Source organism: Staurois parvus, unplaced genomic scaffold (assembly GCF_062004578.1).
Source record: "Staurois parvus isolate SC_StPar_1 unplaced genomic scaffold, SC_StPar_1.0 ptg000437l, whole genome shotgun sequence".
Lineage (NCBI taxonomy): Eukaryota > Metazoa > Chordata > Amphibia > Anura > Ranidae > Staurois > Staurois parvus.
In genome coordinates this window covers 635157-647617 of record NW_028318233.1, presented here as the reverse complement: position 1 = coordinate 647617, position 12461 = coordinate 635157, and the positions used below count along the sequence as shown (strand labels likewise).

General features: G+C 42.2%; 1 protein-coding gene across 1 annotated transcript in view; it reads right to left on the bottom strand.

Annotated features, from left to right (window-relative positions):
* Nucleotides 1–12461, bottom strand: part of VPS26A (VPS26 retromer complex component A) — a 31397-nt gene that overhangs the window by 10353 nt on the left and 8583 nt on the right. Inside the window, exons 2-3 of the mRNA XM_089687740.1 lie at nucleotides 9871–10020; nucleotides 906–981 (exon numbers count right to left, since the gene is read on the bottom strand). Of these exons, the coding sequence (XP_089543866.1) occupies nucleotides 906–981; nucleotides 9871–10020 (226 nt within the window). The remainder of the gene's footprint in view (nucleotides 1–905; nucleotides 982–9870; nucleotides 10021–12461) is intronic.

The following is a 12461-nucleotide window of genomic DNA, read 5'->3' as shown; positions in this document are numbered from 1 at the left end:
GTCAATTCAGGTTGCTCCTATTGACCAGCAGCGAAGGTCAGAATAGGGGAGGAAAACCAATTGTCCTTAAATACTTAGTGCTGTATTCTAAAGGCAGGAAAAGCTTCCAGCCTGCTGAATATTCTGAAGAATCTACAAAAAAGACATAAGCAAAAGTATTTGACTATAGCTCAACAGTATACTTCAACTAACAGCACACCTTCGTAATTTAAATAGATCAGCTATGGTTTAGAGCTATGATCAGAGAGAACACCCAATCTTCACTAACAAAGTCACAAAATAATTGCATGTTTTTCATTCACATTTTTTTTTTTTTGGACCCTGCCAGGTCTCTAAAGAAATGAAATAGTCAGTTCCCTGCAATAGAAGAGTTAGCACTCACCTCTCTGGCAGAGGGTGTCTCCTACCTTTCCTCTGTTTAGCGCTGTTTAGCGCTGCAGCCTTCATCAGTCTCCATCATTGAACATTCTTCTAGGAGGGTTGGACACCTGTGTTCCCAACTGCGAGCCAAGGTTCCTTCCACCAACCCCAAAGTTCCTACGTGACTCGATGTAAGAGGTGGAAGAATGAAGCCGTGTGTGGCGCATGACACAGGCATCGAACACTTCCAAGAGTGTGGAATGACCAGGAGACTAACAGACTGCTGAGACTGACTCAGGCTGCATCACTAGAACCAAAGGAAGGCAGGAGATGTCTGCTAGAGAGACAAGCTTTCTTCTATTGCGGGAACAGATAAGTGGATTTCTTTAGAGACCAGGTTGGGTATCTAAACAAAATCTCATCTACAGGCAGCCCAATTTGTTTGTTCCCTACCTTCGTACACCTGCTGATATGCCATATACTGTAAATAAAGCTTCTGTGATCTTTTCTACATTTAGAATCATATAAAAGCAGAGAATCTTTACCAATTTGCCCGACAAATTCAATACGAATTCCTTGATGTTCTAGTCTTTTTCCCGGCTGTTTGAAGACAATATTGACCTAGACAGATAAGCAAATAACACAGATGAGCATTCATTTACTCACCATGACAAATCAGCAAAGACAACAGGAACTTACTCCCACAAGTACAATGCATTATGGCTAACTGCATGCCTTGCAGAAAAAAAAAAAAATCTGAAGCACTGTAAAGTTACATTATAGGGAACCTACATAACAGAAGCTGAACTCTGTGTGTGATAAGTCAGTGGCCCATGACAATTTGATCCTAACTGTAGCAGGCTATGTATATCTCCTATTTACATATAAAACTTACCAAGAAAGTACACTGCATCTTCATTTACTAATGCAGCGTTTATCTAAAAATCATTTTTGGTGCAACACATTTTCAAGCTTTCATATTCTTTTCTTGTATGTTTATAAGGGCTCGTTCACATTTGACTGTTTTTCCAACTCTTGCCAAACACCCCTATAGCGTTTGACAAGCGTTGGTCCGGCATTTGCGGAGCGTTTTTAACACTCTGCAAACGCCGCATGCACGGTTTAGCGGAGGTTGCTAGGCGATTGCCAAGCATTAAAAACACCACACATACCCCTGTAATGAAGTCTGAATAGTGTTAACGCTCCGCAAACGCCCCACAACCGCACCATAGACTTGAATAGGAGGCTCCAACTCCTCCTGACTCGACCAGAGGCATCCGTTTTGCCGCGACGCTAATGCTCCCGTTTGAACAGCACCATGAGCTGCAATGTGCAGAATTTTTCCAGGTGTTTGGGAAACGGTAAAAACACTTCCCAAACTCCTGTCTGCCGCTTGTAACAAGGCTAGTGTTAACGTATTCTTACATTAACAAATTTAACCACCTCTCGTTGTATATAAATGCCCGGACGGTGGCAGTTCAGGGGTGGGTGGCCGTTTATAAACGGCTTCCCCACCCCCTGCTTGTGCGCGGTGCACACAGCACTGCAATCTGGTGCCCGCTGTGTCCTCCGGACACAGTGGAGCACCGATCATGATACGGGTCCCGATCATGTGATCACTGATTGGCCAGTCAGTGATCACATGCAGAGTAGTAAGCAAGATGTCACTTCTGACATCATTGCTTACTACGTGTGAAATCTGTGAATGATCGCAGAGGTCACATGGTACAAGGCTATTCCCAACAGCCTTGTACCATGTGACAAGCTGTGACCAATCACAGCTCACACAGTTTTTCTCAATGGCTGCAAGAATGCAGCCAGAGAGAAGAAATGATTGCTTTTACAGTCTTTATGGGTGTAAAAGCAATCAGTGTGTAAAAAAAAAAAAAAAAAAAAAAAAAATCATCATCCCCACAAGTAGTACAGTGTCACCATGGTGACATTGTACTGCTAGGGTGACAGTATGCAAAAAAAAAAAACAAAAAACAATATAAAAATAAAAAATGTAAACTTTTTTTAGATTATAATTTTTGGTTATAAACTAAATTTGGGTTTTTTTTTTTTTTTACTAAAAAGATAACTGAATAAATTTTGGCCAAAATTTATGATGAAATATTTGCAAAATTTTATAAGAAAAACACTTTTTTTCAAAATGTTTGGACTTTCATTTATATAGCAAAAGAAATAAAAATCCCAGTGGTGAATAAATACCACAAAAATAAAGTTTTATCTGTCTCAAAAAATGCTAAAAAATTCATATGGGTAAAGTCTTGCATGACCGTGCAATTGTCAAAGTGTGATAGTGCTGAAAATTGGCCTGGACAGGGAGGGGGTAAAAGTGTCCAGACTTGAAGTGGTTAAAGAAATGCTAAATGACTGGAGATAATTCCTTTACTTGTTTCAACCCAGTCAGTCAGCTCATCTCCTTCCAGAAGCCCAATTTGTGGCCATTCCTCTTGTTGACCTCATTCACACCCATGAATGTGGCTGTGCTGCCGACAGTCCTCTACATAACAGTCTTAGGCTCCATGCACACTAGCGTTCTTTTGAAGCTCAAAAAACAGTGGATAAAAACCACTGGTAATATTTTTTTGGGGAGCATTTTTACAGTACATATAGGGAAAAAAAAAAAAAGCTGTTAGGAGCATTCAACATTGTATCTGCTGGTAAAATTGCTCCAAAAACAGGTTCTGCTCCTAGAAGTAATATAGTAATAATAATAATTAGCTGCTAGGAGCTTAAAAATAAGCTAGTGTGTATGGAGCCTTAATAAAGAAAGGAAGGAAAGCACCGATATGCTCCCTGCCCCTGCAGAGCCATTTACTAAGCATGACTGTTGTGGCGTTCAGACAGAGTTCCCTTGATACCCACTCCTGTCTGCTATGAGCTTGCCTGTGAATGTTTAACAAGCAGTCACTCTGACACATCGGCCCTAGTCGACATGCCTCCTTCCACTATTTGCACTGTAAAGGCACTGATCTGGTGCCCAAGACCAGCACTGTTAATTTTAAAGAGTATTTTAAAAAGCAGTTACTTGTGTGGAAAGCCTCAGATGTAAGCTCACATTCTCCGACATCTACACTAAATCCCAGTTCCAGGGTAATGACATTCACAGCTTCGCTGTTCCAAAATTGTTCCTTGGCCCAGAGTCAGAATTGCAACTACCTCAGGCTTCTCACAAAGGTATTTTTTAGATCGAACACAAGCAAGTACTTTATGGGGGGAAAAAAAAAAAAGTTGTACAGCAGGAAACAAGATCCACTGTACAAAATAACAGGTGTGACTTACACCATACACAGAAATGACGGTCCAAAAAGGAGTAATGGCCACATGAAGGACAATAAGAACATACAAAGACTGAAGGTAGCATCAGTGTCAAGGTGTAAACATGAGGAGACATGGCTAGTAGAGTTAAAATGGCTTACACGTAACATATGAAGTAGAACTAATCAAAAGGGCAGTAGTGCTTGCATATAGCAGGTGAGAAATATACTTAATTGGTTCCATTTATGGTGACTAAAGTATCCCAATAAGAAACCTTGGCCCTGTTTCACAAGTTGGAGGAGCCATCATATAGAGGCAGGGGTGTTGAATTTTTGAAAAAACAACTTGTCCAAGGACTAAAATCGGTGTCCCAATCTACTTGTCCCTCATGACAATCCACTTGTCCAGATAAAAGGAAAAAAAAAAAAATTAACCAAAACTGTATTTAAAATCAGAGGTGATATTAGGAATGTTTTAAAAACAAAAAAGGGGCTTCATGGTGATTTAAATGGTTAATATTTTTTAACATTACACTATTCATCTCCTCCTCCCCTCCCTGCCTGTCTCCAGCACCGCACCCAGGGACTAGCAGGGAGCAGAGACACCATGCAGTGTAATGAGCACCGATTGGATGCTTGTCAGGAACAGGGAGTGTCAGGCTTATCCTTTATCCCTTTCGCTGCTAGAGCCGTTTTTGCATTTTTTTGCACAAGATTAAAAAAAAATCATTTTAGGCCTGAAGATCACACAAAACCCCCAAACAGGATATATTTTCTGAAATCAGAGACCCTAGAGCAGTGGTCACTAAATGGCGAACCACGGTCCGGAACCGGTCACGCCACCACCGGGGGCCCCCTCTGCCCAGCCACTGAGGCCATCCCCACAGTGGGCGGGGTGGTGTGAGGAGCTGCAGATCGGGACTGAGGGGTGGGAGCTACCCAAGACACCATGTCAACAAGTGCGCTGACCCCACCTCGAGCCGCAGAGAGCAAAAGTCCCCACACAACAAGCCAAGCAATCACCAGCTTCCACACCCCAGTCCTGACCTGCAGCCCCCCGCAAGGACAACCAGCAGCGGCATGGCCGAGGTCTGGACACCTAGCCCACCTCGAGGATGACACCGGCAGCCAGGCGGGAGGCCCGGAAAAGGACACCCAGCAGCAGTCGTGCCAAGGCCAAGGTCTGGACAGGACCCCCCACACCTAGCCCACCTTGAGGGCGACACTGGTGGTGGGCTGGAGGCCCAGGAGAGGACACCCCAGAAGGATTTAGTGTCTCTGCCCTGCCTAAAGGTACCAGGGAAAGGCTTGCATTAAAAGGGGATTTGTGTTGTGTCAAAGGGCGCTGTGCAGTGTTAAGGGGGGCAGTGATGTGAAGGGGAACTGAGGACACTGTGGGACTTCTTTAAAGCGGGGACTGTGATGTAAAGGGGACTACAGTGTGAAAGGTGTGCTAAAGATCATAATGTAGCAGGGGACTGTGACGTGTTATATCGCTAACGAGATTCAAAACTCTGCTGGAAGGAAATTTTGCTGACAGGACCTCCGTAAATTTTAATTCAAGACCCCTGCCCTAGAGAATAAAATTGTGGTAGTTCCAATTTTATTTTATATGTCGCATATTATCACAAAATTTCAGCAAAATAATACAAGTTAGTTCATTTTAGGGCACAATAAAATTAAAAAAAAAAAAAAAAGCAAACTACCCTATTTTTTTATAAAATGTAAAAGATGAGGTTGCAGCAAGTAAATAGATATCCAACTTGTCAAACCTTAAATTTGCGTGCACTCATGAAATGGCGACAAACTTCAGTACCCTATATTTGCTATAGTTGATGCTTTAAAAGCCCCTCCTAGGTCATCAGTATAGTGTTACGGAGGCGGTCTGGCGCTAGAATTATTGCTCTCATTCTCGCGTGTAATTACTTATTTTTTTTCTTCATCACATAGGGGACATTGGACAATGAATTTTTGGTGACAGGTTTTCTTTATTGAGACATCCAAGGTCTAAAAGACCCTGCATGTCTCTCCCCCGTGCTCCCCTGAATGTAATGCAGTGCACATCGCACTGCATTACATTCTTTCCTAGCCTCAATTATTGGGAATCTCTCAACGGGGACCTGGAAGTCACGACATGACGTCACTTCCGGGTCAGGACAAGAAGGGGAGCGGACATGGCTGGCACTGTGTGGAAGCATTCTGGCAGCAGTGCTGCCACCCAAATGCTTCCACCTGGTAGGTGAGATCGCTGCTTGCCCGGCAGGGCTGAAGGTAAAAAAAAAAAAAAAAAAAAAAAAAACCTACCTGCCTGGCGTCAGGAACTACTTGTCCTGGGCGTCAGGCGATAGGAATTCAACATCCCTGCTAGCTTTAAGAATGCAGCAACCAGGGGTTCCAGAGTTTGTTATAGTTGGAAGGGCAGTCCCTGTGGATATAAAATTAGTTTTTTATATGAAAGAGTGTTATTGAGGTCTGCTAGCCAGGATTGCAGCATGGGAGCTTACATCTAGTTGCGTGCTATCACTTTTCTTACAGTAAATAGAGTCCCCTGTAAGAACTTAATCATGTATTTGTCAGAGTCAGGGTGGAGCCCCAATAGGTACTGCACATCCCAAAGGATTTTGGCTACACGCGCCATTTTTGTAGCAGAAGGGGTAAGGATATTGTAGAAAGTCAAAATAAACTTCTTAAGGTCGCTGCCAAAAACAACCTCAAGGAGCGAGATGGGTACCCTTTCACAAACGCATTTTTACTATGCCTAATGGAATGCCTACTACCACCTAGAAGTTGAAGTTCTCCACATGTCTATGTAAAATCCCATCTGAACAATGCCAAACCCTGACCTAGTTTAACAAAGTCAAAACATTTATTTTCTTTTTAAACAGATGTCACAAACAAACCACTACTATATAAAATCGAATTTCCAGAATTTTGATAAAACTGACCTTTATAGAACATTTGTTTAGCTCGTTAGATGAAAGTAAGGTTAATAATATAACAGATTACAAAATCTTCATTTTTACTCAAATTAGTTGATGCAAAAATGAATACACCCCACAACAAAAAACTCCATCTAGTATTTTGTATGACCTCCATGATTTGTAAGGACAGCACTAAGTCTTCTAGGCATGGAATAAACAAGTTGGCGACATATTGCAACATTTTTTTCCATTCTTCAAGAACAAACTCTTTTAGAGCCTGGATGCTGGATGGAGAGTGATGCTCAACTTGTCTCTTCAGAATTCCCCATAGGTGTTCGATGGGGTTCAGATCAGGAGACATACTTGGCCACTGAATCACTTTCACCCTGTTCTTCAGAAATGCAATAGTGGCCTAAGATGTGTGTTTTGGATCATTGTCATGTTGGATAAGTGCACCATGACCAAGGGCACGGAGTGATGGTAGCATCTTCTCTTTCACTATATAGTACATACCATCAATGAAATGAACCTCCCTGACACCAGCAGCACTCATGGAGCCCCACAGGAGGACACTGCCACCACGTTTTACTGTAGGCACCAAGCATTTTTCTTTGTACTCCTCACCTTTGCGATGCCATACAGTTTTGAAGCCATCAGTTCCAAAAACATTTATCTTGGTCTCATCACTCCAGAGTACACAGTCCTAGTAGTCTTTTTCAGCATGGGCCCTGGCAAATTCTAGGTGGGCTTTTTTGTGCATGGGCTTTAGGAGAGGCTTCCTTCGAGGACGACACCCATGCATGCCATTCCTCTGAAGTGTATGCCAATCTGTGTCACGAGAAATATTCACCCCAGTTAGGCTACTTCTTTAGCTAACAGCAAAGAACTTCCATGGAGATTTTCTTCAACCTTTCTCATCAAAAGATGCTGAAGTCAATGTGTTAACTTCCGTGGACAGCCTGGATGTCTGTGAGATGCTTACAGTTCCATCTTTGTTACATTTTTGTATCACTTTTGCTACAGTATTCTGACTAATAAGTAAAGCTTTGCTGATCTTGTGGCCTTCACCTTTCTTGTGTAAAGAAATGATTTTCTTTCTCAGGCCTTGTGACATTTCTCTTCCATGTGGTGCCATTGCGGACAGCATGAAATGGGAAGGGGTTTTCTTTGTTAGGTAACACCCTATTATAAATCAACTGTGTGCTGGACACCTGTTTAATGAATAATTAGATTCACCTGCAGTTGAATTCTTGTTAACTAGGATTTTGTTGTCTAAAATTTCGCTTTGCTCCCAATACTCTGGTCGCACTGGGTGCGACTTGGCATGCGATTCGCATCCCATGTGACTTGCAAATCATATGTGCTTCCAACTTGGTCGTAGCCACACCGATTTCTAAAGTAGTACATGCACTACTTTTCGTGTGATTTGCTTAGACATCTGTGTCAGATGTCTTGCAAATCGCACCAGAAATCGGCATGTCCCGACTTTGAAATCGTGCGACTTCACTGTAAGTCACATGATTTCAAAGTCAGGCTTGATGTAACCAGGGTGTTAGACTTTCATTGGGGTGTATTCATTTTTAATTTGGTTTTGAATGAGTTTGTTAGGAAAAATACTTTGTGCCTGCAAATTAACAAATCTTGTTTGCAATCAATGGCCTGCATTTGTGGGAGCATTTTGTGGTATAGTGTCCCATAGAAAATGATGATTCTCAAAGGAAAGTAAAGGTTTTCTGACAAATCTGTTGGGATGTACTCATTCATGCTGAGCACGGTATATATATTATATACACACATACACTGTTCAAAAAAAAATTAAAAAGAACACTTTAATCAGATTATAGCATCAATTCAATTAAACTGCTGGGATATTGATTTGGTCAGATAAGTAGCAGAGGGGGTTGTTAATCAGTTTCAGCTGCTTTGGAGTTAATGACATTAACAACAGATGCACTAGACGGGCAACAATTAGATGACCTCAAAACAGGAATGGTTTTACAGGTGGAGGCCACTGACATCTTTTTCCCTACTCATCTTTTCTGAGGTGACACAGGCAGTCCAACTCCTCCAGGATGGCACATCAATACATGTCATTGCCAGAAGGTTTGCTGTGTCTCCCAGCACAGTCTCAGGAGCATGGAGGAGATTCCAGGAGACAGGCAGTTACTCTAGGAGAACTGGACAGGGCCATAGAGGGTCCTTTACCCATCAGCAGGACCAGTATCTGCTCCTTTGTGCAAGGAGGAACAGGATGAGCACTTCCAGAGTCCTACAAAATGACCTCCAGAAGGCCACTGATGTGAATGTCTCTGACCAAACAATCAGAAACAGACTTCATGAGGGTGGCCTGAGGGCCCAACATCCTCTAGTGGGCCCTGTGCTCACTGCCCGGCACCACAGAGCTCGATTGGCATTTGCCATTGAACACCGGAATTGGCAGGTCCACTACTGGCACCCTGTGCTTTTCACAGATGAGAGCAGGTTCACCCTGAGCACATGTGACAGACATGAAAGGGTCTGGAGAAGCCATGGAGACTTTTATGCTGCCTGTAACATCATTCAGCATGATCGTTTTGGTGGTGGGTCAGTGGTGGTCTGGGGAGGCATATCCATGGAGAGCCACACAGACCTCTACAGGCTAGACAATGGCACCCTGACTGCCATTAGGCATCGGGATGAAATCCTTGGACACATTGTCAGACCCTACGCTGGTGCAGTGGATCCTGGGTTCCTCCTGGTGCACGACAATGCCCGGCCTCATGTGACGAGAGTATGCAGGCAGTTCCTGGAGGATTAAGGAATTGATACCATTGAGTAGCCCCCATGCTCGCCTGACCTAAATCCAATAAAACAACTCTGAGATATGTTTCGGTCCATCCGACACCGCCAGGTTGCACCTTAGACTGTCCAGGAGCTCAGTGATGCCCTGGTCCAGATCTGGGGGGAAATACCCCAGTACACCATCCATCATCTGATCAAGAGTATGCCCTGACGTTACCAGGCAGGCATGCATACAAGCACATGGGGGCCATACAAACTACTGAGTATCCTTTTGAGTTGCTGCAATGAAATTTCAGCAAAATGGACTAGCCTACTGCATAATTTTTCACTTTGATTTTCGGAGTGCCTTTAATAGCAGTCCTCTGTAGGTTGATAATTTTCATCAAACGATGGGACATCCTTATGTTCCTAACACATTATCCAGTCCATATCAGTATAGATATCCAACATGAGATTTTTCCCCATTGACATGTTTTCAAAGTGTTCCTTTGATATTTTCTGAGCAGTGTATATATAGAATTTAACAAAAAACTCAGAAATCGTACCTTTCCAGCTACAGATTCACCATCATAGAACAAAAAGTGCTTTTCTAGCTTTCCTTCTTCCGTTTTAATCTCAGACAGCTTCCTGGTTTCTGCATCGTTTAGTACCACTTCAATCTCACAAATCGGACCAAATAAACCACTTAGAAAGCTCTGCAAAAGAATAAATAAATAAATAAATGGTTAAAGCTAAAAGAGAACACATCTGGATAAGAATTGTTAGCAAACGTGCAGATAAAAAAAAAGGAAAAATGCAAGTCATTACAGTCAAAAACAATCACTATTCTTGTAAACCTGTCAAGTGGTCAGCTGGACAGTATTATCAATTATACTCGGCATGCATTGCCCATCTAGCCTTATTATGCATGATATACAAATTAATAACAAACACCAGTTCACATAAAGTAATGTTAAACAACATCTTAGGCAGGTCATTTTTGGGGAAGTAATTAGCTTTGTAATCTTGGAGTTTGGAGAATTACATTGATAAGCATATCTACCTGCTCGCGTTTTTTTTATAAAGTTTGAAAATCTACATTTATATTACATAGATTCTACATTTTACATCTACAAAAACAAAATTAATCAATGTCCACTTATGTAAGGAGGACCTTTAGGGCAGTTTACACCATAAAAAGCAGTCCACATGTGTTTGTGCATTTTTGACACGTCTCGGTTAATTTTTTCCTGTCTTTTTCTTCAACTTAAATAAGGACATGTGTGTTCCTGTGTGTTCTTGTGCGTTTCGGTGTGTTTTACCATATGCCAGTACAGTTCAGTGCAGAAAAAAATGCAGCATGTTCTACTTTTTTTCTGGGACTGAACGCATCGGTGTGAACTATGCCACTGGAAACCATGTAACCTACTATCAATGCATTTTTGATGCAGGAAGAAACGCAAGGACTGGACTGCATGTGGTGCGAACTGGCCCTAAAACATCTTTTTGTTTTATCCATCCGTGTCATGCAACTAAAGGAAGTGAGAACTTCTCAAAGTTAGAGAAAATCCCCTCTTAAGTCCCTTTCAAATGAGTTTTCTGATCAGGTCCTCATGTTAGTATTTCAGGCGGATGTGATCAGAATCTACATGCAGCTATGAACAGGCAGATGTAAACACCCCTGTGACTGTTTACATCCACCTACCTCTGTCTGTTCAGATCTTGGAAAAAAAAAAAAAAAAGAAGAAAAAGAAAAAAGGACTGCTTACTTTTTTGTTTTCCAGAACATCACAGATCAGAGGTAGTCCGATTTAATTAAAAAAAAAAAAAATAACCAACAGACATTAGGCCATTTACATCTGGCAGCCCATAGATCATATGCGGGTCTGCCAGTCTTCTATCGAAATGCAGACAAGTGAACAGGCACAAATGTCACAAAACTGACATCTGTTTAGTTCCTCTCGGAATCGATCCACTGCTGAAAGGAACGGGGAGTGACTGTGTGAAAGGACCCCAAGACGATTGTCACCAAAACAAGTGTCCTCTTGAAAAATCTCCCTTCTATTTCAGGTCAAATGGCAAATAAAATTTTCAGAGGTTTTTCTCATATTCTGTTCAGCTGACAATGGTCATCAGAACAAAGAAGAGGGTAAATCTCTCCATCAGAGACTAAGCCCGCAATAGAATCCTGGCAGGGGATCTACTTTCCCCTTTTAGAACAAACGTTTACCCTGATGAATAAATGCTCACCCAGCAGTGTTATATGTTTTTTCACACCATTTAACTGCTATTGTGGTTAGACAGCTTGGTCTGTATGTAAATGTGGAGGAAAAAATGAAAAAAAAAGGCACGTGAAAAAAGCGTCCTATCCTGAATACTATCATCACAGGTAATAACCACATTTAGTTATAAAAAAACAATATTTCTCACCATGTGCGCATTAATGATTTACCAACAAATTATACACCAACATATAAAGTACCTCCACCAACACAGTCACCCTTTAAAGATTACCCAACATCTCAAAAGCTCCTCTCCTGAACACAACTTTTGTTTTTACCTGTAAACACTCCTCTTCTAATATGCCTGTGTGCACACAAATAAAGCTTACATTTACAGGCTGAAAAAAAAAGTCAAACGCCTGATGTTGGTGAAAAGGAAGCAAAGACAACAGTACCTGGATTTCAAACCCACAGTGGCTGTCAACCCTCATCAATGACAGCTACAACAGGCTGAGAAGGAGCAGCTGTGTTCCACATGTGTATGATTGTAAGAGACATGAGTAGCCTGGAAACATGCATTGTTTCACCTCTCTTTAAATTTGCTGAAAAGGGATTTTTTTTTTTTTTTTTTAAATAACATGTCTTAACTTCTTTTTTCGGGTCCTCTGCTGGAGCTCCTCCCCTCTTGCTGGTACCCCGAGTAGGAAGCCGATTCCCATGATGTCCCCCCCCCACTGGAGTTGATTAACAGGAGCAGCAGCCAATGGCTCCTGCTGCTATCAATCTGTCCAGTGAGGAGGGACGAAGTCAGGGGACCCGCAGCGCTCATACACAGCGCTGGATCATGATGGGGCTCAGGTAAGTATAAGGGGGGGGGGGGGGGGTGGGATTCTCTAACACTGAAGACTTTTTACCTTAATGCATAGAATGCATTA